Genomic DNA, 27,716 nt, shown 5'->3' on the forward strand with positions numbered 1-27,716 from the left:
TCTAACTTGTTTGGATTTGATGTGATCATTGTTTTATGATGTCAATTGACATTTCGTGTGGTTTGAGATTTCTTTGATTTTGTTTGATTCTCATTGAAAACATGATTGAATGACTTGTTTTTTTTTTTTTAAAGATTTTATTTACTTATGCATAGAGACACAGAGAGAGAGAGAGAGAGAAAGGCAGAGGGAAAAGCAGGCTCCATGCAGAGAGCCTGACATGGGACTCGATCCAGGGTCTCCAGGTTCACACCCCAGGCTGCAGGCGGCACTAACCCACTGCACCACCAGGGCTGCCCTGATTGAATGACTTGTATTTACCTCTTCCACATTAGCAAACTAGTACTGTGACCTGGTTTAAGACATATTTGACTCCTGCATGACCCTTACAGATTTGTCATGAGGAATCACAGGGTGGAATGTAGAAAGCAAGGTGGAGTCATTCATGTCAAGCAGGGGACTGTGTCAAGCAGGGGACTGACAAGCAACGATGCCAGAAGCTAAGGGCATTTCAGCTAAGACCAGGTATCACTGAGACCAGCACCAGCTTTTGACACACCGAGGAGTGATAACCAATAGAAACAAAGAAGGTCTGCAAAGCTTCAAGACTGATTAAATCCCTTTTAAAAAGAGAGGGTATTTGCAGCAAACTGTCAGACTCCTCAGACACTGACTTCTCTATGTCTGACCATTTCAAAAACACAGCTGCCACTAAAGGTTCTGCCTGATTGATCTCTGGAGGAGATCAGAGATCCTTCTTGTTATGCTATGCTTGAACATAAGCAGTAAGTGCCAAGAGCTGACCTAGACTGGTCGATGGCCTTATCTTAACTGCCCACTCACAGATTGAACTTCATCTTTGGTTCCTTAACTTCCTACCCCGCTCTACCTTGTTTGTTGTGTGACTTGTCATGTGCTTTGCTTTCTGTGACCTTTAAGAAGTTAAACACGTGGTGAGATGTTACTGAGTCTAGAATACAGAAACTGCTTTATAATTACGTTAACCTTGCTTTATGACTGAATAAAGCTGATATTGTGAAAAGGCACAATTCACGTGCGTCCCTTCATAGTAGCTCCTGACAGGTAGTTTCGTGTGTTCCCACGTTTAAAGGTATCATTTGTTAAAAAAAAAAAAAAAAAAGAAAAAAGGTATCATTTGTTTCCAGCAGAGAAGCCCTTGAAGGGAGTGCAGCCCTAGGGCCTGGGCCCAGGAGACAGAGCATGCGCAGTACACGGGTCTTGTGCTGTGAAGGGGACAGGAGGAAGGGAGAAGGTTCTTTGGAGTCCTTTAAAGAAAGAGCCACACACCTTGGAGCAGCCTACATCTATTTAGACTTTAGCCCTGCCCAAGCCAAGGCTCCTCAAAGTCCCGCCTCCTGAAAGCTCCGCCCCAACCTAAGTAAACTACACCCGCGCCGGGTCCTAGGAAGCCATACTTCTTCTTCTTCTTTTTTTTTTTAAAATATTTTATTTATTTATTCCTGATAGACATAGAAAGAGAGAGAGGGAGGCAGAGACACACAGGCAGAGGGAGAAGCAGGCTCCACGCCGGAGCCTGACGCGGGATTCGATCCCGGTTCTCCAGGATCGCACCCTGGGCCAAAAGCAGGCGTCAAACCGCTGAGCCACCCAGGGATCCCCAAAGCCGTACTTCTTAGATAATCAGCCAACCCCCTGGAGGCCGCTGGGCGCGCTCAGCAGCTGGGACTGAGAACGCGGCAGGTGCAGGCGCTGCGGAAGAAGCGGCACTGGCAGGAGGCGCAGGGGTCACAGCAGGCGGGCGCCGGGGACTTGCAGCTGTTGCGAGTGGCCACGCAGGGGTTGGGTGGCGGGGGCCGGGGACGAGCCACGTTCTTCATCGAAGCCTTTTTCTGCAGGGAAACGCCAGGGCTGCCCAAGCTGGCCACGTCCACCCCACCTGTCCTCACGTCTGTCTCGGAACTCCTTGGGCTGTCCATGGAGGCCCCAGACCAGACATCCCCACTCGCTCCCGACCGTCCGCTGGACTTCATGACCACAGGGGACCCCAGCGGGTCCCTGCTTCTCCCAGTCATCCACCCCCTGCCTCCAAACCCATGAACACTTACTTACCTGGCTGGGCGCGGCCCACTTTTCTCCCTAGGCGATCCTACTCAGTTCTAGAGTTTTCACTACCTCTGTCTTTCCCTTTGCAGCATGTCTCCAATTTCTCATCAGTTCTGCCTTCACATTAAATCCGGATCCACCCACTTCTTCACCACCTTGCTACCCTGGGCCAGGCCACTATCTTTGGCCTGCTGGCCTTCTAGCCCACTTAGAGTCCATCCTCTGTTGCACCAAACAAACGGGCCCCTCCGAAGACCTATGATAGCAACCACACTGGCTTAAAGCCCCCAGTGGATTTTCTTTGAATTTGGAATAAACCATAAACTTCACTCTAGCTCTCGAGGCCCTCTGGTTTGGCCCCGCCCACTTCTCTGAGCTGAGTTTTGACCACAGTGCCTTGGTTCCGTGCACCCAACACCAGGAAATTAAGTTCCTGCTGCAGAGCCTCTGAAAGTGGCCAGCCACTTTCCTGAAACCACTCTTTGCTGTGCTCCAATGCAGGTAGCCGTTAGCCATTTGAGGCTACTGCATTTTGAAGGTGTCTAGTACAACTGAAGAACTGAATCTTCAAACTTTTTTTAAATTTTAATTTACATTTTATTTAATTTTTAAAAAAATTTTTTTTATTATTTATTTATGATAGTAATACAGAGAGAGAGAGGCAGAGACACAGGCAGAGGGAGAAGCAGGCTCCATGCACCGAGAGCCCGACGTGGGATTCGATCCCCGGTCTCCAGGATGCGCCACCCAGGGATCCCCTTAATTTACATTTTAAAATAGAAACTGTGAAAAATTTTAAACAATTGTTTTTGGGGGCAGCCCCGGTGGCCCAGAGGTTTAGCGCCACCTTCCGCCCAGGGCGTGATCCTGGAGACCTGGGATCAAGTCCCATGTCGGGCTCCCTGAGTGGAGCCTGCTTCTCCCTCTGCCTGTGTCCCTGCCTCTCTCTCTCTCTCTGTCTCTCATGAATAAATAAATAAAAATAAAATCTTAAAAAAAAAACCAATTGTTTTTGTTAGAACTACAATTGACTTTAACTATTAAAAATTAGTATCGGAATTGAGATGTACTGTGAATGTAAAGATGCACCACCAAGTTTCAGACTTAGCACACACACACACACAAATGTAAAATATTTCACTAACTTTTTATATTGGTTACATATTAAAATGGTAATATTTTGGATATGTTGGGTTAAATAAAATATTACTAAAGTTAATTACACATACTTTTTAAAACTTTTTTAAATATGCTTTTTAATATGGCTAGTAGGAAATTTAAATTTATATATGTGGCTCACATTGTATTTCTATTGCTGCTTGAGATACTGAACTTTTCAATATTTAAGTGTTGCTTCCTCTGGGAGGGCTTCTGAGACCACTCTTCCCTTCACTTTTACTACCATGCTTTAATTCCTTTACAATGTTTTTCATTATTTGAATTTATTTTACCTATTTATTGGTTTACTTGCTGTTTGTCTATTTTCCCCACAAGAATGTAAACTCCATGACAGTTGGGATATATCTCTCTGTTCACTTCTATACTCCCCATACCTGGTATGCAAATATATTCCTCACTATGTATTCTTATATGTCAATCATCTACTTACTCTACAGAAGGTCTACAGAGGAGCAGAGACTCTCAAGATCACACAGGGCCAGGTATAAGACAGGAATAATGTGTGCATTTCAACAATGCCTTAATCCAGTATTTCCCACATCGTGGGAACCTGTACCATGGTAGTATGATTTTAGGTGGTATATGAGTATTAAATGACATTATATCACACAGTGAGAAAGCATTCTTTTCAGTTTCCTTCAACTTTAAAGGCTCGTTTGGTGGCAATATATCATTAATGCTTTCCCAAAACTTTCTAATCTGATTTTTAACACAGAGAACAAGCCTGAGATTTAGAGCATTTGCCAGGCAACCCCATCCAGCTAAAATCCACTAACAATGTTTTATTTTCATTACACTTATTTTTATGGTTACCTTTTATTTATGGCAAGTGATACTGAATTTCTATCATAGTTATATATATTAAACAAATATGTTAAATAAATAAGTGAAACTCAGTTACAGCAAAAATTGTGGGGGCCCCACAATTTTTAGGTTCTGTTGGTGGAGCATATGACTTTTGATCTCGAGGTTGTGAGTTCAAGCCCCATACGGGGTGTGTAGATATTACTTAAAAATAAAAGTCTTCAAAAAATTTGGGAAGTGAGGGATGCCTGGGTGGCTCAGCGGTTGAGCGCCTGCCTTCCGCCCGGGCGTGATCCTGGAGTCCCAGGATCGAGTCCCGCATCAGGCTCCCTGCGTGGAGCCTGCTTCTCCCTCTGCCTGTGTTTCTGCCTCTCTCTGTGTATGTCTCTCATGAATAAATAAATAGAATCTTTAAAAAAAAATTTGGGAAGTGGTTCTGAAACAATTGAACTTTAGGAGACATTGCATTCAGTCAAAAGAATGAGTGATGGTGGCATTTCAGTCAGAGGGCTAGCTTGTATAAGATGCTTTTTAGCAGGTAAACTATTTCGCTCAGTGAACCTTAGCTCTCTGGGCTTCTGTGGGGGTCTGATTCAGGGCTTGAGGCCAGGAGGCCTTTAGATAGCTTTCAGCTTCTTTTGTTCATGGAAGGCTGGAATATCTTTCATTTAGTTCCTAGCTAGAATTCCTTTTAAGTCTGGTCCCACCCCGACAATGAAAACTCACAGTCCTACCTTAGAAGATCTCTTCTTTTCCGCCTCTTTTCTGCTGATCTTTTTGGATTTCTTGTTCAGTGCTTCAAAGAGAGACAGAAGGAGCAAAGCCAGATGTTTTTGGAGGCCACGAGCTGCAGTAAAGTGGGAGGAGCGGGAAGGGGCTCCAGGAAGTCTCAGGGTGGGGGATAAGAGGGGTTGGCTGGATGAATCACAACTTGAGAACTTAGGCCAACAGGTTCTTACTAGTCTGGCTGCTGACTGGGAGCCAGGGACTGAAAGAAAAATGTCCTCTGAAGGAGGGCAAAGAGGAAATCCAAGAAGGCCCTGAAACATGGACTCAGTATCATGTACATGAAGGGACCTGTGTTTTCTATATTCCTATTTTTCATTTGTCAGACCTATGGAGCCAGGCACCTGATTTGAATCCTGACTCTGCCATATAACAGCTGTGTTTGCTTAGGCAACTTACTTAATATCCTTAAGCCCAGTTTTCTCATCTGCAAATAGGGTCCTGTAATGTCCGCCTTGCAGGGTTGTCTTGAGGATAAACAAGGTATGTTTATAAAGTGAGAAGTCTGGCACATCAAGGTTGATCAAAGGTGATAGTTACTTCCCGATACATCTAGAATATTATCTTTTCCTAGTGAGAGGCAAAGCAGTGAGGGATATTAGTTTTGAATTTGGATTCTGGAATTTAAAACACCCAGGTTTGAATTCTGGCCCGGCCAGTTAAGAACTGTGTGATCTCATGTTAGTCAGTTAACTTTGCTCAGCCTCAATTTCCTCAACTGTGAACTAGGAATAAAAATAGTACTCACTTCACAGTGCCCAGCACACAAAGAGTATATCTCTTACTATTATTTTTATCAGATGAAGTTGAACTAGAAGATGTTTAATGCCAGGCTTTAATGTGCCTGATGTTTTCCCCTGAGCAGTCATTCTCAGTCCTTAACACTGAAAAGACTAATTCATCCCACACTTGTTTATATTCTGCAGCATTTTCAAAAATTTTTACTGTTGACAGTTCTGTGATTCAGTAAGTTTCAGAAATGCTAAGTTAAACCAAATTCACAGAGGGTCTTGACTTCTGGATTTCTCAGAGCCTCTAACATGTGAAGCTGCATATTAGATTGGTGGTATGCAGGGCTTTTCCAAACCATATGAGTCAAAGAATACTTTATTCATGTAGGATTACTTTGAAGAATAAGCACAAAGGAGCTCTGACGTATGTCAGTGAATCCTGATATTAGCCTGGAGAGCATGTTTGACATCCTGTAGCCCTTTCTCATGGGCCAGAGTCCAGAGACTAGACACCAAGTCATGCTACTCACCTACAATAGAGACAGAAGGGAAATCCAAAAGGTTCACAGAGGAGTTGCTCCTTAGGCTCCTGTCATCCTTGGGCTTTTCCTCAGCCAGGTGGCTGTAGGCAGTGAGGAAGCACAGGGAGACCAGCAGGGTGGCCAGGAGTAGGCGGAAGATATTCATCCTTGGAGGCCTGAGTGGAACAGAAAAGGCAGTCAGGCTGATGGGCCAGGGGTCTTGATAAGAGGCCGTGCCCTCTGGCTTTCCTTGTATTTCTTTGGGGGTGGTGCTTTGACTCCATTTTATAAGTATCCCAATAGAGCTGGAGGATACCCAGGATTGGGACAGGAAAGGGGAGCTGATGAAAGAAGAAGAGAGAAAAGGAGAGATGGGGAGAGCAAGAAAGACAAGGAAAGAAGGGAGATTTCAGGTAAAGGATTATGGATCTGAACAAACCCTCATTGCTGTTACTACTCAACGTGGGACACACACTTTCTGCTATTAATACAGGATAATAATGCTGACAGCAATGACTACCTGTGCAATTATGTTTCTCAAGAGTAATTTGTCCTTCCATTCTCTAGTGGTGAAGACTGTTCTTTGATCTGTGGTATCACTGATGACAATTCCTTCCCTTATACTCATCATTTGCTTTAAGTTACTGTTAAGGACTTAAGATGAGTTTCTGTTCAGCATGGTGGATATAAAGAATCCAGAAAGGGGAGTCAGGCCACCTGGATGTACCTGCTATTTAAGCGGCTGTGTGACCCTGGGCTCATCTGGGCCTCTGCTTTCTCATCTATAAAAAGAGAGGATAGGACTACATGACTTAGAACACATTATGAGGTGCAGAGTTGAAACTTACTAAAGATTTAATGAATGAAAGAATCTTGAGACCTTTCCTTTCTAAAATTCTATGAATCAGTGATTTCTGATTCTTGCTTCCTGGGCTTTGGAACAGGTTAAACAGTTGTACAAAGATTTTGTGAAGGCCACTTTTGTATCCTTAAGAGTTGAAGGATTTGCAAATGCATAAAAAATATGACTGGATCTGATTAAACTCTGGAAAAGAGGGCATGGAAAGCCATGGTTAAATCCAATTGGCTGGGCAGCCCAGGTTGCTCAGGGGTTTAGCCCCGCCTTCAGCTCAGGGTGTGATCCTGGAGACCCAGGATCAAGTCTCACATCAGGCTCCCCGCATGGAGCCTGCTTCTCCCTCTGCCTGTGTCTCTGCCTCTCTCTCTGTGTGTCTCCCATGAATAAAAAAAAAAAAATCTTAAAAAAAAATAAATCCAATTGGCTGTGTACCTCAGGAGTCTTGTTGATGTGTGTATGTGTGTGTGTGTGTACATGTGTATGTATGTATGCTGCACGAGCAAACAAGTACTAATGTATAAAGGCTCTAATTAAGGGAATATGGGAGATAACAGTATCCGGATCATCTCTGAGTATGATAAAATGAGTAGACAGTATATCAGTATAGAGTGCACACTCAGTGTACACCGCAGACATCCCCTTAGCTATGGCACTTAGCCTGATCTCTTAATCCTCTTGGGTCAAGGCCTTGGTCCCCAAAGCAAAGGAAAGGATTGTAATTTCCCGGTGATGAGGAAGGGCTAACCACCTATTGGGACAGAGGTATAGTGAGAGATAAGAACTGAGGAAGAGGCGAAGGCAGCAGAGGTTTTTTTTTTTTTTTAAGATTTTATTTATTTATTCGTGAGACACACACACACACACACACACACACAGAGAGAGAGAGAGAGAGAGAGAGAGAGAGAGAGAGAAAGAGGCAGAGAGAGAAGCAGGCTCCATGCAGGGAGCCTGATGTGGAACTCGATCCCGGGACCCCAGGATCACGCCCTGGGCTGAAGGCAGGCGCCAAACTGCTGAGCCACAGGGATCCCCAGAGTCTTCTTGAAAAGAGAGAACAACAACAACAAAAAAAGAACAAAAAAAAAAAAAAAAAAAAAAAAAAGAAAAGAGAGAACAATATTAGTTGCTGACCATACTAGCTGTTAATGAAGTACAGCCTTGATAGCCTGCTGGGGTTTTGCTAGTAGCATCAATGAGGAAAACCAGGGTTTCTGGGAAGCCAGCAAGTTGGCATTGCTGGGAACGTGATTGGGCTTTGTTGGTTGTAATAGTGGCCTCTACCAGTCCTGCCAACCACCAATTGCCAGGGATATGGGAGTTTGAGTGAAGCTCATCTTTGTGGAGAAAAAAAAAGTGACCCAGAGGCAAAGTAGTGTTTAGTAGAAGCTTACCATGGAGGAGCATTTCATAAAGGCCAGTGGTATTGGAGGCAGATGTGCCCCTGATCAATCTTTTGGAACAAAACATATACTTGGGAAGAAAGGGAAATTAAAGGGAAATTAAAGGAGGGAATCTTAGCCTTGAAACTGTCTGCAAACCTTTGCCCATATGCACATTTTTTTTTCTGGGGAGAAGGTCCATAGCTATTTCTGGATCTATAAGGGGGCCTCTGGCCCCTAAAAAGCTCAGAGCCCCTCCTTTGCAACCTGAATGGGGCTCACCCAGAGCCACAGGCATATGAGAACAGAGGATACTGTCAATTTTTTTTCTGTTTAGGCAAATAATTGAGTTCTATACTTGGGAAAGTGTGCTTGTTGGAAGGGACATATCACTCCAGCACTGGTATAAAATAAAGAAATGTAATAATGAAGCAAACCAAGGAATATAAACACTATAGTCCCATTTGTGAACAAATATCAAAACTTCCTCAAATGTAAATATGCTTACATATGCAAAGAAAAAGAGTGGAAGATTACACATTAACATTTTAATAATGAATACTTCTTAGGAGTGGAATTGAGGCTGGGGAGTGAGGTTGAGACCTGCACTTCTTCATGTACTTCTGTATGTGAATTTTTTTTTTAAGATTTTATTTATTTATTCATGAGAGACACACACACACAGAGGCAGAGACACAGGCAGAGGGAGAAGCAGGCTCCATGCTGGGAGCCCGATGAGGGACTCGATCCCGAATCAGGCCCTGGGCTGAAGGTGGCACCAAACCACTGAGCCACCCGGGCTGCCCTGTATGTGAATTTTTCAAGAATGTTATTACATTGTAATAAAAAAAGAAAAGATGATAGAAATAAATACTAAATGCAACTTGACATAACGTCGAAGGATTTAAGGAACATGGATGGAGAGTTATGTTTGATTTGTAACAATGAGGCTGTGGAATTTGTAGGGCTCTCTTCCGTCTTTGTGCCTCAGATTCAAGGTACAGTCTGCTCTCAGCACCTACTGCTCTTGTTACCAAATTTAGGGCTTTCTCATAGCATATCCTCCTTTTACCCCTTCTCTGTCCTGGAAAGCTCTCAAAGTCTTTTACCCTTCTGGTTCATCAGCTACTGTTTTGATATGGGAGAGGTAATGCACAATTTTTGTTATGGTTTTGTTTCTCAGCCAAATGAGCTATACCAGATACTGAAGTTCAGAGCCAGGGGAGAAATATCTGTCATTCGTCATTATCTAGATTCCCCACACCAGATGTTCAGTGGCTGCATAGGGATCCTACCATCCCACATATCTTTGACCCATCTGAGCAACAGACAATATGTATCCATGACAGGTGCCTGGCTGTGCTGAACTTAGGAGGCTCCATTAGGGTTATAGGCTCATTCCTTAAGGTTCCCTTAGGCTTATCAGTGATGGCAATTTATGATATATCAATATGTTTTACCTACTTAGCTTTGTCCTAGAATAGCCAATCAAGCAACAAATATTTTTTAATACCATGGGAGCTTTCTTCCTATGACAGTTGTGTTACAGGATTAGGCATACCTCTGAGAAGGGCAAGAGAAGGAGAAGCAAAGAAAGAAGGGTGAAGAGAACTTTGGGACATGGTTTCAAGAGAGCAGATTTTGCTGAGGGTAGGGATGGGACACCAAAAGGGAGGAAGGGACTAATGGAAAGGGCCTGAAGAAAGTCACTTAAGGGACTGAGCCTAACATTCCAAGGGATCCTCTTTAATCAACCTCATCCATAACACGTAGGGAAAACATTAGAAAGACAAAGCCAAAGGATCATGAGGAATTCACCAATCTCATAATTAGTTCTTGCTCTATCTTTGGTTAACCCAGTCCCAGAGTTTCAGCATCCCTGCTGAACTGCCAACCAAATCTACCCTAAGCCAAGCCACCCACACTGTTGCCTAGACAACTGTGAATGTCTCTTAATTGACATCCTGCCTCCTTTCTTGTCCTGTTTCATCTGTTCCCCCAAATAGTAGCCAGAGTGACTGGGGACAGGATGGGGGGGCATGATTCAAATCACACATCACCCCCTGCTTCCTTTAACAGCTTCCCATTGTTCTTGAAATAAAATCAAAATTTCCTGCAAAGCCCTGTTACTCTCTCTGGATTCATCTGATAGAGTCTTCTGCTTAATCACTGTATTTTGGATGTTATTGTACTCCTTTCTGTTCCTAGAACATGCTAAACTGTTTCCTATCTCAGAGACTTTACACCTGTCATTCTCTTAACCCTAAATGTTCATTCCTTGGCTTTGAACTTGATTCCCTCAGTATTTCACCAGGCTGGATCATTGGCAAGTTTTAGATCTCTGTACATCACCTCTTTCTTTGACCACTTTATCTGAAAGCATCCTTTCTCCAGTTTCTGTCTATCCTATCATCCATTTCTTTCATAGCTCTTACAAATGACCAATTATCTATGTTTATCTTCATAATGGCTTTCCTTCGTTTGTAGAATTTATTTATTTATTTATTTTAAAGATTTTATTTATTTATTCATGGGAGACACACACACAGAGAGGCAGAGACATAGGCAGAGAGAGAAGCAGGCTCCCCGCGGTAAGCCCAATGTGGGACTAGATCCTGGGACTCCAGGGTCATACCCTGGGCCGAAGGGAGACACTCAACCTCTGAGCCATCCAGGCATCCCTCGTTTGTAGAATTTAATCTCCCAGAGCATAGGGACATTGTTGTCATATTGATTTTGCTAAGCAATGCCTGGCACACAGTAGACATTCAATAAATATTTGGTGAATGACTGAGTGAATGAATGGGTAGCAAAGAAAAACAAAAAATCTTTAGATTTGCTGGTCCCTTCAGGCCAACAGGACAAGAACAGGTTACAAGTCAAATCTGATTGTGATTCAATGTCTTTTCCTTGGCCTTTGTTCTATCCTACTGGGGCTTAGACAACTCTTAGGTTTCATCAGTATCCCTTATTTGAGTGCTAGGCTAGGACTCTGGCTTTTCTTAATATTTTTGATCTTGTGCTTGACCAAAAAAGGTAAAAGAGACCATTTACTTTGTGGATAAAAGTGCCTGGAAAGGGGGCCAAGATGGTGATATAAGAATCTTAGGACCTTAGAATTGGAAGAGACTTTAGCGATCTTGTCCAAGGAACTTAAGCCTGGCTATGCATTAGAATTATCAGGGGAGTTTTTGCCACCATGCCCACAATACTGTGTTAATAAGAGACAATTTGGGGATCCCTGGGTGGCGCAGTGGTTTGGCGCCTGCCTTTGGCCCAGGGCGCGATCCTGGAGACTTGGGATCAAATCCCACATCGGGCTCCTGGTGCATGGAGCCTGCTTCTCCCTCTGCCTGTGTCTCTGCCTCTCTCTCTCTCTCTGAGACTATCATAAATAAATAAATTTTAAATAAATAAATAAAAATAAATAAAAATAAGAGACAATTTATTTACACACAATACAATGCACACATTTTAAGTATCCAACTTGATGAATTTTAACTTATATATACACTTATGTAACTACTACTCAGATCAAGGTATATAATACTTCTTTCATTCCTGAAAGTTCCCTCATGCCTCCTTCTAGTCAAAACCTATTTTTACCCCTCAGAGGGTAATCTCTATTCTCACTCCAACCACCACAGATCAATTTTTCTGGTTTTTGTACTCATATAAATAGAACCATATTGAATGAAATCTTTTGTGTGGGACTTATTTCTTCTTTTGCTCAACATATTTTTGAGGTTGCATGCATAAGTAGTTTCTCCCTCTTCCCCCCCTTTCTTCTTTGCTGATTAGTATTTCACTGTAAATATATCACATTCATTTATCCATTCTCTTGGTGAGGCTTTACAATAAGTAAACCCAAATCTTGTCCAACCTCACTGAATCTGAATCTCCAGGAATGGAGACTGGCAGACATATTTTTAATAAGCTTTCAGGCAATTGTGATGTACAGCCATGTAATACAAATTTTATTGATCACCTTGGTTCTACAGATAAGAAAACTGAGGTTGAGAGTAGGAAAGGGGTTCCCTAAGTAAACACTTGAACTAGTAAGAGGCAAGACTAGAACTTCTTCCACTGTGTTACTCTTTCCACTGCAAGACAACTGAAACTGCTAATTAGTAACAAAGGCAAGGATATGAACCATAATAGCTTCCATTTGTTGAATACCAGGTATATGCCAAATTCTGCTTTAGGCACATTATATACATTTAATCCTCTTAATAAACTATACATCATAGCTGAGGAATCTGAAACCCAGACTAGCCCAAAGGACAGAAATAGTGAGTACACAGAGAGACATCAATCCCAAGTCTGCCTGACCTGAGTCACACAAGAAGGTTGGAACCTTTTCCTAATGTGGAAAGGAGGAATACTACAAACTCGTTGGTTTGGGGGCCTGCCATCCTGGCCCAGTCCAGCTTGCTATAGTAGAAATAAATAAAACCAAACAAAACAGCATTTACCCTGCTTTTCAAGCCCCTTCAGTTTTGTATACTCAGTGCTCCATCAGTGAAAGTTGTTGACTGCCAGATTAATTAATGTTTCAGCCAGGGACACCTGGGTGGCTCAGTGGTTGAGTGTCTGCCTTTGGTTCAGGGTGTGATCCCGGAATCCCAGGATCAAGTCCTGCATCAGGCTCCCCAGAGGCAGCCTGCTTCCCCCTCTGCCCATGTCTCTCTGTATCTCCCCTGAATAAATAAAATCGTAAAAAAAAAAAAAAAAAAAAAAAAAAAAAAAAAGTGTTCCAGCTAAGGAGAGGGTGATATGTTTGCTTAGCCATTTGCTCTTCCTCCTCTACTGACAAGTTTCCCCACAGGAGTGGAGACTACAAATGCAGCCAGTGAGCTTGTCAGGGATGCGTTGCCACATCTGGGAAGCAAGTTTCCCACAGCAGGGAGGGCCTTGACTCTTTCACCAGGGAGTAAATTGACCCTAGCAGTCAGGAACTGGAATGAGTCAGAGACATATCTGCTAGTTGAGATGCTGAACCTGGAGTTCTAAGAGTCTGGCAAGCTCTGTTTTTCAATAATGAGGGAGTCTGGGAAGTAAAAGGGAAGGGCCAGGGGAAGAGAGTAGAGACTTCTCTTTTGTAGCTGTTGGGATTGAAGGAGCAGAATGGGAAAGGATGGGGAAGGAGAGAAGCAAGCTTGTGGATATTGAAAAAGACTCTCCAACCAAACTTTAGACTTCTCTGAGGCCTCTCAACTAGACCTCAATATTGGTCCTTCATCCTGTCTTTGGTCTGCCTAGTGTAATTTTAGCAAGAATCCTGTTGACTTAGTGAGAATCTCCTCATCCTTGATATCTGATCAAGTTCTTCATCCCACACCTTTGATGTATATGGCTACCTTTAGCAAGAATCTTGTTAGGTCTGGCTAGCAAGAATTCCCCCTATCCGTGATATGTCTTTTTAGTCATTTTCCATCCACTAACCCTCACTATGCTCTTTGACTATACATCCCCAACTATCTTTGCTGTATTAGGATTTGAGCCTGATCTCCATCCCTTACTGCAATATCCTTATTGAAACAGTCTTGAATAAAGTTTTATCATTTTAACAAGCATCAGAATAATTTTTTAACAATATCAAACACAAGTTGACCTCTTGGGCTGCTTCTATACATACAGACAAATTTGACTACTATGACTGAATTGACTAGTCTAATTTTTATGCCTAACAGAGGCTAAACTGAATAATATTCTAATGGTGGTTTTGGTCTTAGGTAGAGATAGCCTGCCTCAGGACTCTATTTCTGAGATCAAAACCATGTGGCAGGCCCAGGATCTGCCTAAAGGGCCCTGAGTCAGAATTTGAGAGAAGGCTTAATTAAGGCTGTGTTTCTCCTCAAGAAGCAAAAAGACACAAATCATCCAGGCTGTTGCTTGTCAGCGTGAAATACGTCTCTATATCCTACTGAAACAGAGGTCAGAGTCCAGGCTTCCCAGATATTCATTCCTACAGTGTACAAGGAATACAATGCTTGTAGGAGCTGCTAAGATTACTTTGATTCCCTGACATCATTCCCTTCAGCCTGATTTAATGCTCTTCACTCAACAAAGATATTAGTGGGGACTTCATTGGTTTTGTTTTGTCCGTCAGAAACCACTTCTCTCCCATTTCTTTGCTCCAGACAATGCTGTTTTCTGCTTTTCCAAATTTCTTTGACTTGGGTGTGTTCTATAATCATTAAGCATGGCCTAAAGCTAGGCTGATGGTCTGCTACAGCTCTCAACAACTTTACAGCAGACGGAAGGGAAGAGGCTTTGATTTCAAATGAAATTTTCTGCAGAAAACGATCAAGGCAGAACCAAGGAAATATAGCTGAACAAATCTTTTTTTTTTTTTTTAAGATTTTATTTATTTATTCATGAGAGACAGGCAGAGACATAGGCAGAGGGAGAAGCAGGCTCCACACAGGGAGCCCGATGTGGGACTCAATCCCAGGACTCCAGGATCGGGCCCTTGGCTGAAGGCGGTGCTAAACCGCTGAGCCACTGGGGCTGCCCTGAACAAATCTTTTTTTATATATAAAAGATTTATTTGAGAGAGAGAGAACGTGCACATGTGCAGGCACAAGCAGAGAGAGGGGCAAAGGGGGAGGGAGATGGAGAGAGTCTCAAGCAGATCCTATGCTGAGTGCAGAGCCCCATGTGGGTTTCGAACTTATGACTCTGAGATGATGACCTGAGCTGAAATCAAGAGTTGGACACTTAATCAACTGAGCCACTCAGGTACCCCAGAGCCGAACAAATCTTAAGACTATGTATGAATTAGTTCTAAGGGAAAGTAGAAAAAGTTTTGAAACAGATGCTCATGCCAGTGTTTCTGGAGTGGGTCAAGATCTTCTGATCCCACAAAGTCCTCCAAAATGAAACCAAAAATGCTTCCAGCGTGCCCTTCTCCTAGCATCTCTTCAATGGAAATGGCAGAACAAATGTCCAATGTTGCTGAAGTGGAGCAAATTCATCCACAATTGAAAATATTAGCCTGAGCTTTCCTCTTGGCCAATATAATGTGCCAAAATGGGCATTCACTCTGAAAATTTGAACATTTAGAAAGGAAAAGGAGTTTTGACATAAATGGACTTTTGGTTGTCTGTTTTGGCTTCATTTTTTTAAAAAAAGATTTTATTTATTTATTCATGAGAAACATACAGAGAGAGGTAGAGACATAGGCAGAGGGAGAAGCAGGCTTCTCACAGGGAGCTCGATGTGGGACTTGATTCCAGACTCTGGGTTCATGCCCTGACCCAAAGGCAGATGCTCAACTGTTGAGCCACCCAGGCATCCCTGTTTTGGCTTTAATAAATATGAAATGAACCAGTTCTACACAGGTAGATTGATCCAAAATCCTAAATTCTACTCTGTGACAATCATTAGAAATCTGATACTACAGATGATTTTCTGAAGACATTAAAGAAGTGTTAAAATTTGACTCTGGAGTCAGAATTGAGATTTTGGAGTACTTCTAAGGAATTATTTTTTTCCTGCTAGGAAATGGAAATGGCAGAGTAAAAAAAAAGTAAGAAGTTACTAGTTAGCAGAAGGTAGATTGCTTCCTTTATGCTAAACTAAATACTCTGAACCATAAAAGTGAAAGATTTGTTTAGCTTTCCCCAAAACTAGGAAACAAGGGATGACTAATGAGTTCCTTAAACTTTCCAAAGTAGCAGCAGCTTCACTGATTCTGAAAGGATATTTAAGTTGCCAACTAAACTTCACCTACTTCCCCTCAAAGAACAGAGGTCAAAAGAACTTTGTTTCTGACCCTGCAGCAAGAGTCTTGCTGCTTGCTTGCTTGTTATTTCAAAGACAAGAATAAGAGAACAACCAATCATACTACAAAAATTATTCCAAATTTCACTCCATTTCATGGGCAGGAAGATTCTCCCTGATGCACAATGAAAAGAAAAACTGTTTCATTAGCTGAAAAGCAGTAGTAAGCAGACCCAGAGAGCAGGCCAGGTTTTACAAGAGAAGCAAAAGTAAAAGGTAGCATTTACTTTACAGAGGGGATCTCTAGCAAGTCAGAAACTTAAACCCAGACAAAAAGATGGGATCTTTGCAGGCAGCAGCAGAAATGTGTTTTCCTCCTACTTACAGTGCCCTTTAGTCAGCCTCTGTAATGACGGGAAGCTGGAGCTCAGCGTCTTCCCGGTCCTTAAACAGCAGAGGAAATATGTGTTGCAGTGAGTCTTTTAAAAAGACATGGGAAGCTCCCAGTAGTTGGCTTCCTATCTTACCCTTTGGCTTTCAATCAAGCAAAAACTGTGTCTTCATATTGGTTCTGGTGGCCACAAGGGTGTCACACTTCTTTGTATTTGTTGTCTGATCTTGTATATTTCTTCTTCATTTGGGAATTGAAATTGCAGTTGACACTGAGGTTAGAAGAACTTGAAAAGGAAGTGGTTGCACTGAGGATACCCATGACCAAAATTTAATGAGAATTTACTTCAGAATGGATCCCGGGAGATAGAATGAAACTTTAGCCTAAGGAATTAACCTGGAAAAACAAATTCTGCCAGAGAAGGGTTTAATTCAGCTTCTTAACAAAATTCTGGGTGGGCTAAGGAGCACTTGGTGTAGAAGTCAAACCTTAGATGGGCAGATTGCTAAGGACTCGATTGTCTTTTTAGTAAAATCTCTTTGGAAACGTTCAATATTGATCTCATAATTTTCAAATTTCTTTTTTTTAAGGTTTTATTTATTCATTCATGAGAGACACAGAGACCCCACACGGGACTTGATCCTGGGACTCCAGGACCATGCCCTGGGCCGAAGGCAGATGCTCACCGCTGAGCCTCCCAGGGATCCCCCCTTTACTCATTTTAAAACAGGGTTGTCGGGCACCCCCGGTGGCCCAGCGGTTTAGCGCCGCCTTCGGCCCACGGCGTGATCCTGGAGTCCCAGGATCGAGTCCCGCATCGGGCTCCCTGCATGGAGCCTGCTTCTTCCTCTGCCTCTCTGTGTGTGTGTGTGTCTCATGAATAAATAAATTTATAAAAAAAATAAAAAAATAAAAAAATAAAACAGGGTTGTCTTTCTGTTGTTGAGCTCTTCATATATTCTGGATAAAAATCCTTATCAGATCAATGATTTGCAAATTATTTTGTACCATTCTGTGGGTTATCTTTTCAACTTCACTTTTTAAAAAGATTTTACTTATTTATTCATGAGAGACACACAGAGAGAGGCAGAGACAGAGGCAGAGGGAGACCCAGAATCACAACCTGAGGCAAAGGCAGAATCTCAACCACTGAGCCACCCAGATGCCCGCTTATTAGTTCTAATAGTTTTTTGTGGATTCCTAGGCTTTCCTATGCACAAAATGATGTCATATAGGAATAAATCATGTCAATAGAGATAGTTTTACCTCTTTCTCTCAAATCTGGATGCATTTTACCTTTTTCTTGCCTAATTACCCTGGCTAGAACCTCTAGTACAATGCTGAATAGAAGAGGTCATGGAATGATCTTTAAAAAAAAAAATCAATTCAAAACAATTTCTGACTCTTACCTCTCTTAACTCTCCTGGTCCATATGCCTTAGAAAGGAGATTTGGTTTTGGAATGTGACTTTCTCTAGAAAGGAATAATCTCCTCTTAGCTGCTTATTGGTTAATGATCAGGGTGAATGGGATGAAGAGTTATTTAGATCTATTTTTGAAATTCAGGAGTTCTGCATGACTATTCCTGGGCATAATGTGCCTTTCTTTCTGCCAACAGCAGCTTCAGGTCGGCCTGGTTGTTATACCCTCTTGGGGATAGCCCAGCCAAAAGGATGTCTGGGGTATTCAAACATAATTCTGGTTCAGCCATCTGGATTCTCTGGTCAGACTGACATGGTCCTAAATCATGAGAACAATGTGTGTGCTACTCACAAAATCTTCCTGCAGCTGCCTGAGCAGGGTAAGGTGAAGGTGGGGACATAATGTGTCTCCATCAATTTTTTTTTCAAAATGCCCTGTCTCACTCACATTTGACTGTTTGAAATGAAGAGTGTGAGTAGGAAGAACTGGAGAAAGGTGAAAAGCGATAAGACATACTGATTTTGTGGCTAAGGAAGGAGAGTAACAACCCTAGCAACTGGAGAAGGAACATCTTAAGTCCTAGGAAATGTGAGGCTCAATTAATGTTGTCCTTTAGATTTAGCACTACAACCTGGCAAAACAATCATATGGTTTGTGTGAGGCAGACTGCTATCGGGCTGGCAATCTCACCTCCTGCTGGGCTTGTCTTTCCTATTCATGTGCTATGAAAACAAAACAAGAAAAAAACCACATGCGGACATGCTCTGACACTGTCTTTTCTGCCTGATGCTATCAACATCAGCTCCCAAAGATGGAGGATAACCCATTCCCCCCTGCATCTGTGTGCAAACCCACAGACTGGCATAGCCATGTTTCAATCTGACTGGTAAAAAATCATATGCCTCTTCTGATGTCCAAGTGGCCTTGGTTGCGGCCAATGGTGATTGAGAATAGCTTTAGGCTACATTCTGGTTATCTGAAATATGACCTCTTGATCTTCTCTGAGACTTATTCATAGTTGGCTGAGTCTGGAATCCTGGGGGACATGGCTGAGGTTAATGCTGCCGATTGGCCTCATCCTGCTGCTTGGGAGACCCGCTGACAGTAGCCTATGCTATATGAGTGAGATAAACTGAAAGGATTTGGTTATAGCACCTATCCATCAAACTAATCAAAGTGGTGAAGAGAATGGCTTATTCATGTGAAAATCCACCAGAAGCCAAGATGATACAGAACAGAGGGTGGATGTTATTGGGATAAACTCTGCCATGGGTCTCCTATGCTCCTTCTTCTCATCTTATAGAGTGAGTATTCTAAGAGTGCAAGGTATTCTTTACCTTTACCCAGCTCTATATCCAGGCTATTTCTCAGGATTGTCTTTGTAGCAAGCAACCTTAAAGTATGAGGTGATCCCTCCCTAGAACAAAAAGCATGCTTGCTTATAGTGGATTACCAAAGTTAATAGAAACAGATAACAGATTGGTGGTTGCCAGAAGTGGGAGTTGGGGGGTAAAGTAGGAGAAGGTAGTCAAAGGATATAAATTTCCAGGATGCCTGGGTGGCTCAGCAGTTGAGCGTCTGCCTTTGGTTCAAAGTGTGATCCTGGGTCCTGGGAGAGTCTCACATCAGGCTCCCTGTGAGGAGCCTGTTCCTCCCTCTCTCTGTGTCATCAAAAAGATGAATAAATTAAATCTTTGAAAAAAAAAAAAGATACACATTTTCAGTTATAAAATAAATAAGTCAGGATATTTAATCTATGGTATGAGACTAGAGTTAATAATACTATATTGCATATTTGAAGGTTGCTAAGAGAGTAAATCTTAAAAATTCTTAGCATAAGAAAAAAATCCTGTTACTAAATGAATGTTAACTAGAGTTATTGTGATGATCACTTTGTAATATATACAAATATCAAATCATTATGTCATATACCTGAAATTAATATAATGCTATATATCAACTATACTGCAATAAAATATTACACGATATATAAGTAAAATAAACTGTAGATATTGCAATACAACAAAACAGTGGGTTTCTCAAGCTCATTGTTCCTCTAATGTAAAACATCTCACTATGCTTGCAGGTATCTATTTGGGTCCTCCGTGTTGTCCCTGGTGAATATGAGAGCAAGAATGGAGGCAAAAAATTAATGCACATGTTGCTTGCTGTATGGTGAGTAAGAAAATAGTTTGACTCATCCAGTACACTTTTCATCTCTAAAATTTGATTTGGGTCATTTTTATATCTTCCATGTCTCCATTTAAAACGGTCAATCCTTTCTTTAGCTTATTTACATAAGGATATAGTAAAAATAACTATTTTAATGTCCTTGCTACTAATCCTATCATATGTATCATTTCTGGGTTGGTTTTTATTGACTGGTTTTTATCCTAATTATAGGTCATATTCTGTTTTTTTCTTTTAAAGATTTTATTTATTTATTCATGAGAGACACAGAGAGGGGCAGAGACATAGGCAGAGGGAGAAGCAGGTTCTCTTCAGGGAGCCCAATGAGGGACTCAACCCCAAGACTCCAGGACCACGCCCTGAGCCGAAGGTAGAAGCTCAACCACTGAGCCACCCAGGCATCCCTATTCTCTGCTTTTTAAATGTGTGGTAATTTCTTTTGGATAACCAGACTTGATCCCAGGACCCCAGGATCATGACCTGAGCCAAAGGCAGAGACGTTCAACCACTGAGCCACCCAGGCACCCCTATTCTTCAAACTCTTGATTCTAGGCTTTCTTAGACTGGACTAGAGCAGCCTTTAGGACTACTTTTCCCCCCCAATGTTCAGGCACAACCCTTTTGAATATTCTTCCTGATGCTCTGTGAATTATGTAGGTTTTCTACCCTGAATGGTGGGAATAGGTATTAGTCCCAGCTCTGTGTGATCATTGGTATTTTTTCCTGCTATTCCTTTTCAGTGGCTCTTTCCCCAGCCTCAGGTAGTTTCTTCATACGGTGCTGTATACCCTAGGAGGATCTTCTGAACATTTCTCTAGTTCCTTCTCCAGTTTCTGCACCATGGGCTGGAAACTCTCCAGTCATTAAGTTATAACAATTGCAAGCTTCACTTATTTTCCATCTTTCAGCGATCACTGGGTTTCATAACCTGGTGTCCATTGAAACCACTGTTCATATATTTTGTCCCATTTTTTAGTTGTTTCAGGGGGAAGGGTAAATTCAGTACCAGTTATTCCATCTTGGTTGGTTGTGTTCATTCTATTTGATAACAAAATTAAGGTCCTGAACAGAAGTATGCTGTGTTCTTAACCATCTATGAGAGTCAAGTATGTACTATTCTAAACTCTTATCACCAGTGTAATTGATGAATTTATAGTATTCTACCTCTTAGGAGAAGTAATCAAGTGTCAAAAGCATGACTTTGGAGTTAGACAACTTGGGTTTAAATTCTGTCTTTGTAATTAGCTAGTTATATAACCACTGACAGGCTCCTTGAGCTTCAGTTTTCTCATTCGGAAAATGAAAATAATAATACTTAATTATTAGAGTTGTTGAAATAATATAAAATGTGTATCCTAATGGTTGGTATATAGTAAATTTTCAATAACTGGTAGCTGTTATTATCAAAGGCACTTGTCTTATCAATACTATCAGTTTCTGCATAGATGTTCAAACTTGATAAATTATAAGCCAATTTGCCAATGTGAGGACATTGTTCCTTTATTGCCAAAGCTGTCATTTGTCTTAAAATCAAATTTTGTTGCTTTCTTGGATGGCACTGTCTTGCAGACAATTTATGATAATATTTTTTAATTGTACTTCTTGATGATACCAAATCTATATTCATAATGGCCCAAGAAAATGCACTTTAGTTAATATAAATTATGTACATAATACACAGTAGAATGTTTTTGCTTATATGGTCAGTTGACATATGAGACATATGTTCTAAAGTAGCTATAGATCTATTGTGGTTACGAAATAAATATTCAAAAATCAATAGTGTTTGTATTAACCAACAATAACTTAAAAACAGTAATGCCCAACTAATATTTGACAAAGCAGGAAAGACTATCCACTGGAAAAAAGACAGTCTCTTCAATAAATGGTGCTGGGAAAATTGGACAGCCACATGCAGAAGAATGAAACTAGACCATTCTCTTACACCATACACAAAGATAAACTCAAAACAGATGAAAGATCTAAATGTGAGACAAGAATCCATCAAAATCCTAGAGGAGAACACAGGCAACACCCTTTTTGAACTTGGCCACAGCAACTTCTTGCAAGATACATCTATGAAGGCAAGGGAAACAAAAGCAAAAATGAATTATTGGGACTTAATCAAGATAAAAAGCTTCTGCACAGCAAAAGAAACAGTCAACAAAACTAAAAGACAACCTAAAGAATGGGAGAAGATATTTGCAAATGACCTATCAGATGAAGGGCTAGTATCCAAGATCTATAAAGAGCTTATTAAACTCAAAGCAAAGGAACAACCAATCCAATCATGATATGGGCAAAAGACATGAACAGAAATTTCACAGAGGAAGACATAGACATGGCCAACAGGCACATGAGAAAATGCTCCGCATCACTTGCCATCAGGGAAATACACATCAAAACCACAATGAGATACCACCTCACACCAGTGAGAATGGGGAAAATTAACAAGACAGGAAACAACAAATGTTGGAGAGGATGTGGAGAAAGGGGGACCCTCTTGCACTGTTGGTGGGAATGTGAACTGGTGCAGTCACTCTGGAAAACGGTGTGGAAGTTCCTCAAAGAGTTAAAAATAGATCTGCCCTACAATCCAGGAATGGCATTGCTGGGGATTTACCTCAAAGATACAGATGCAGTGAAACGCCAGAACACCTGCACCCCAATGTTTATAGCAGCAGTGTCCACAATAGCCAAACTGTGGAAGGAGCCTCGGTGTCCATCCAGAGATGAATGGATAAAGAAGATGTGGTCTTTGTATACAATGGAATATTCCTCAGCCATTAGAAACAACAAATACCCACCATTTGCTTCGACGTGGATGGAACTGGAGGGTATTATGCTGAGTGAAATAAGTCAATCAGAGAAGGACAAACATTATATGGTCTCATCTATTTGGGGAATAGAAAAAATAGTGAAAGGGAATAAAGGGGAAAGGATTGAAAATGAGTAGAAAATATCAGATGGGATCCCTGGGTGGCGCAGCGGTTTGGCGCCTGCCTTTGGCCCAGGGCGCGATCCTGGAGACCCGGGTTCGAATCCCACATCGGGCTCCCGGTGCATGGAGCCTGCTTCTCCCTCTGCCTGTGTCTCTGCCTCTCTCTCTCTCTCTCTGTGACTATCATGAATAATAAATAAATAAATAAATAAATAAATAAATAAATAAATAAAAAAGAAAATATCAGAGAGGGTGGCAGACATGAGAAACTCCTAACTCTGGGAAACAAGGGGTAGTGGAAAGGGAGGTGGAGGGGGTTGGGGTGACTGGGTGATGGGCACTGAGTGGGGCACTTGACGGGATGAGCACTGGGTGATATGTTATAAGCTGGCAAATTGAACTCCAATAAAAAAAAATACAAAAACAGTGGGGATCCCTGGGTGGCTCAGTGGTTTAGCGCCTGCCTTTGGTCCGGGGCGCGATCTTGGAGTCCTGGGATCGAGTCCCACGTCGGGCTTCCTGCATGGAGCCTGCTTCTCCCTCTGCCTGTGTCTCTGCTTTTCTCTCTCTATGTCTATCATGAATAAATAAATAAAATCATTAAAAAAAAAACAAAAAAAATACAAAGACAGTAATGCCAAAATAAAAATGTCATTCACAGCAGAATTACAAAAATAATTAGGAACACATTTAAGCAATTACGAGGATATATATGAAAAAAGCTATAATCTCTACTGAGAGACATAGGAAAAACTTGAATAGGTGGGAAGACAAGCTATTTTCCTCGATGGTAAGAATTATGAAAACAAAAATTGTCCCCAGATTAATATAAAAGTTTAACATAATCTCCACCTAAACCCCAATGAATTTTTTTATTTTATTTTTATTTTTATTTTTTTATTTTTATTATTTTTAATTTTTATTTATTTATGATAGTCACAGAGAGAGAGAGAGGCAGAGACACAGGCAGAGGGAGAAGCAGGCTCCATGCACCGGGAGCCCGACGTGGGATTTGATCCTGGGTCTCCAGGATCGCGCCCCGGGCCAAAGGCAAGCGCCAAACCACTGCGCCACCCAGGGATCCCAATTTTTTTATTTTTTAAATTGCCTCTGAGGTTCATTTGAGAAAACTATGTTCCAAAGACTGTCAGCCCATCTTGGTTGTACAATTTCAACTGGGATTAGGCAGTGTGGGAGCCATAGAGGCTACTCTACCACCCTTTTACATCATTTCATTTAAGAAGTCCTAGTAGAATAATCCCAGGAGTCCTTTTTAGTTGTTTCTGATTCATTACTACGTTATGATGATCATTCTTCAAAACTCTTTTGACGTCCACATGCATTTAGACACTCAATAGGCCTGTCTACAGCAGTCTCTTGGAACATAAGTACCTCCTTCTATTTCATGGCCAGTGGAGCAGAGTGGCTGTGGTCAGAAAGAAGAGTCTGGCCATCCTGAAGCTGGATGTGGGGAAGTCACATGGATCTTGAGAAGGCATACATGCAAATACCAGCCCAAACCTCTTGGGGAGGCAGTGTATCTTTTCCCAATTGTTTCTCACATTTGTTTCTCCTGAGCATCTTTTGAATTAGTATCATCTTCAGAGCTTGTTAAAGATCCCTGAGCCCTGCTTTATTTATTTTTTTATTTTTTATTTTTTATTTATGATAGTCATACAGAGAGAGAGAGAGAGAGAGAGAGGCAGAGACATAGGCAGAGGGAGAAGCAGGCTCCATGCACCGGGAGCCTGACGTGGGATTCGATCCTGGGTCTCCAGGATTGCGCCCTGGGCCAAAGGCAGGCGCCAAACCGCTGCGCCACCCAGAGATCCCGCTGAGCCCTGCTTTAGACCTACAAGTTAGGATCTCAGGATCTAGGCCTTTAAAACCTATTTTTCACAAGTTTTTCTGCATGCTAAGTGTTCTAAAATGCCTGCTACTCTGTGTCTAGTTTCAGAGTTGCTCAATCTGATAAACACTGTTCTCTAAACAATGGTTCTCAGAGTCCTTAACCAGTTTTTGAAAAAGTACTTCACAGGTCCTGAGTCCTAAACCTCACAGGAAGACTCTAAGGCCTGGGCTACTTACAAGCTGCAGATCACAGCAGTTATAGCCTCATTCTGTCTGTAGCCTATGTTTCATTTCTCTCCCTCTCTGTAGCCACCATTCCCAACCCTACTTCTTTTAGGTTTCATAAGCTGTAAGTGGTCATTTCTAAGGTAAAAACAGATCTCCTAGACATAAACATTCTCTATAACTACAAACCCTGTCCATTCTTTAAAATGTCCTGTCCCCTTCTATTCCTGCTGCCACACCCTAGAGATCCTTATCACCAGAATTAGACTCACACACAGCCTCTTGTTAGTCTGTATGACAGCAGTCTTCTTTCTCTCAAATCTTTCCCACCTACTATCCCCCATCCTCCCGCTCAAAAGCCTAAAAGGACTCTTGGTATTAACCATATTTGTCTAAACTCCTCCGTTTGTTTTCCAGGCCCTTTACAACGTATCCCATTTTGATTTCCCACTATTGCATACATGCTTTACATTTACTGCCCATACACATGTCCTGCTCATTTCAACCCATGGGACAGACTTATTTCAGCGTTCCCAAAGCATGGTATGAGGAATCAGAATAGGGGTCCAATAAATGTGAGCCAACTGACTCAGTAGTTGGCATTTGTTTCCTTTCGATGCCCTCCCTTTATATATATATAATCTTACAAATCAAGTATCATATTCTGTTTACAGATATTCCTAGGCTCTTATGGTCTCCATTATTATTAAGTAAAAAATAAAACAAAAAACAGGAAAGGATAAAAGGAAGGGAAGAAAAGTTCCCCACAGTAGAGAAATGGCTTTCAGAGTTGCAAAAGCAAAGAGAGGGAAAGGCTAGTAGTCTGATAACTCCCTCTTTGAAGTTATTCAGGAAACAGCTCAGTTAGGAATATTCACTGGCTTTCTATAGTGCCATATAATCAGTATCATTCCGTTTAGAACACAGATACTGTCTCTGTTCCTTGCTAAATGTTTCAGATGCATTCATGCTGCCTCCTCCATGTTAGTTCAGGATTCATTTCTTCCCACTCACCTGATTGCCCATATTAAGCTAAAATGTCCTTCTCCATGCTCCCATGAGACCCTGGTGTTAACTTTTAACTCAACATCTTATATTGAAAGTGCTTGTTTGTGAGTCTGACTCACCCTTAGACCGTGAATTTCATGAGACAAGGTCCAGGCTTACTTGTTTCTGTGTTATCTATATAGATTCTGTTCATGTAGATGCCACATAAATGACCTCTAAGGCGGTAAACTTCAGAGGGTGGAAACTTTGTTGTTTTTGTACTGTGAATAACAAGCTCAGTGTTTAGGTGTTCAGAAAAAGTTTGTTAATGTTAACATTTCTGTGCTTTGCTCCTCTCACTACATACTCATAACCTTGCCCTTTTCCATCAAACTCTAGTTACTGAGCATTTAGTAAATGTTCAACAGACTCTTGTTAATTGAGATTAATACTGATAGCCACTGTGACAGAAACAATAAACAAATTCATTAATTATACTTTTGTTTAGATTTGTGCATAGTCTAATTGTTTAAATAAGAACTTCTGCCTCTTTTTCATACTTTCAGAGAATAGGCTTTAGAGCCAGGGCGAATTAGATTTGCCTGGCTCCGAAGCTTATTAGACTTGTGGCTCTGCAAATACACTATTTAACTTTTGATATGCCCTTTTAGAGCCCTACATTAAAAATGGAAGTAACAGGGGGTACCTAGGTGGTTCAGTTGGTTTAGCGTCTACCTTCTGCTTGGGTCATAATCTTAGAATCACGGGCTCGAGCCCTGTGTCAAGCTTCCTGCTCGGTGGGGAGTATGCTTCTTCCTCTGTCCCTCTCCCTGCTTGTGCTCTAATACATAAAATCTTTTAAAAATAAATAAATAAAAATGGAAATAACAGTATGTATTCTGTAGGATCATCATGAGAACTGAATATAATATATATAAGGTGTCTTAGCACCGTAGTTGGCACGTAATAAGCATCAAGCAAAGTTAACTCTTACTTTTTGATCCTGTCCTTCCTCAAGAGGGACAGATTACAAGATTACAAGATATTAGCAAGTCTACAGTTAGGTTTCCTGTTCTCATGCCACCTATTCCATAAGAACTATTAGTATATTTTTATATACATTTGAGTGTGTAGTATGTGTTACTTGGGAATGTGTATATATGGACATCTATATGGCTCTGTGTGTACATCTTGTGTGCAAGAGCCATAGGCTTCCAGTTATCCTTCCATTTGATTTGAGAAACTTCAGAGGCTTAAATTAAAGTCACAAATAGGGCATGTTCTCCTCTCCTCTTGCTGCTTTCACCTCCATCCACCAGATATCCCCTGTTAAATGAAGTATAGTGAGAAGTTGCTGGATTAAGCTACAGTGAGCAGATTCTACTAACAACATGTAAAAGCAAATAGGAGTACTCCCCAGTATTATCAAGCTACAAAACCTAGATGCTGCTTTAGCTCACAATGGAAAAATGATGAATGGGTGATACTACTTTGCTTCAGTGGGACTGAGTAAAGGTAATGAGCAAGAGGATATTATCTCCAACCTCCCATTTTCTGGGGAGGGTAGGTAAGTGGAAAATTTATAAGGCATATCAAGTAGTTTTGGTGAGTAGCTCCAAACATGAATCCTGTTTGTGG

The 27,716-nt window shown here is 41.5% G+C and overlaps 1 protein-coding gene across 2 annotated transcripts in view; it reads right to left on the reverse strand.

Annotated features, from left to right (window-relative positions):
* Window positions 1-1,460: 1,460 nt before the first annotated feature.
* Window positions 1,461-27,716, reverse strand: part of ASIP (agouti signaling protein) — a 104,257-nt gene continuing 78,001 nt past the window's right edge. Inside the window, exons 1-3 of one of the 2 annotated variants that reach the window (XM_072736087.1) lie at window positions 6,116-6,283; window positions 4,803-4,864; window positions 1,461-1,871 (exon numbers count right to left, since the gene is read on the reverse strand). In XM_072736087.1, coding sequence (XP_072592188.1) covers window positions 1,695-1,871; window positions 4,803-4,864; window positions 6,116-6,272 — 396 coding nt within the window. In that variant the 5' untranslated portion in view covers window positions 6,273-6,283 and the 3' untranslated portion in view covers window positions 1,461-1,694. Of the gene's footprint in view, window positions 1,872-4,802; window positions 4,865-6,115; window positions 6,284-27,716 lie in introns of those variants that run through there. The other variant, XR_003236718.2, reaches the window with a different exon arrangement.

The sequence above is a fragment of the Vulpes vulpes genome, chromosome 14 (genome assembly GCF_048418805.1).
Source record: "Vulpes vulpes isolate BD-2025 chromosome 14, VulVul3, whole genome shotgun sequence".
Classification (NCBI taxonomy): Eukaryota; Metazoa; Chordata; class Mammalia; order Carnivora; family Canidae; genus Vulpes; species Vulpes vulpes.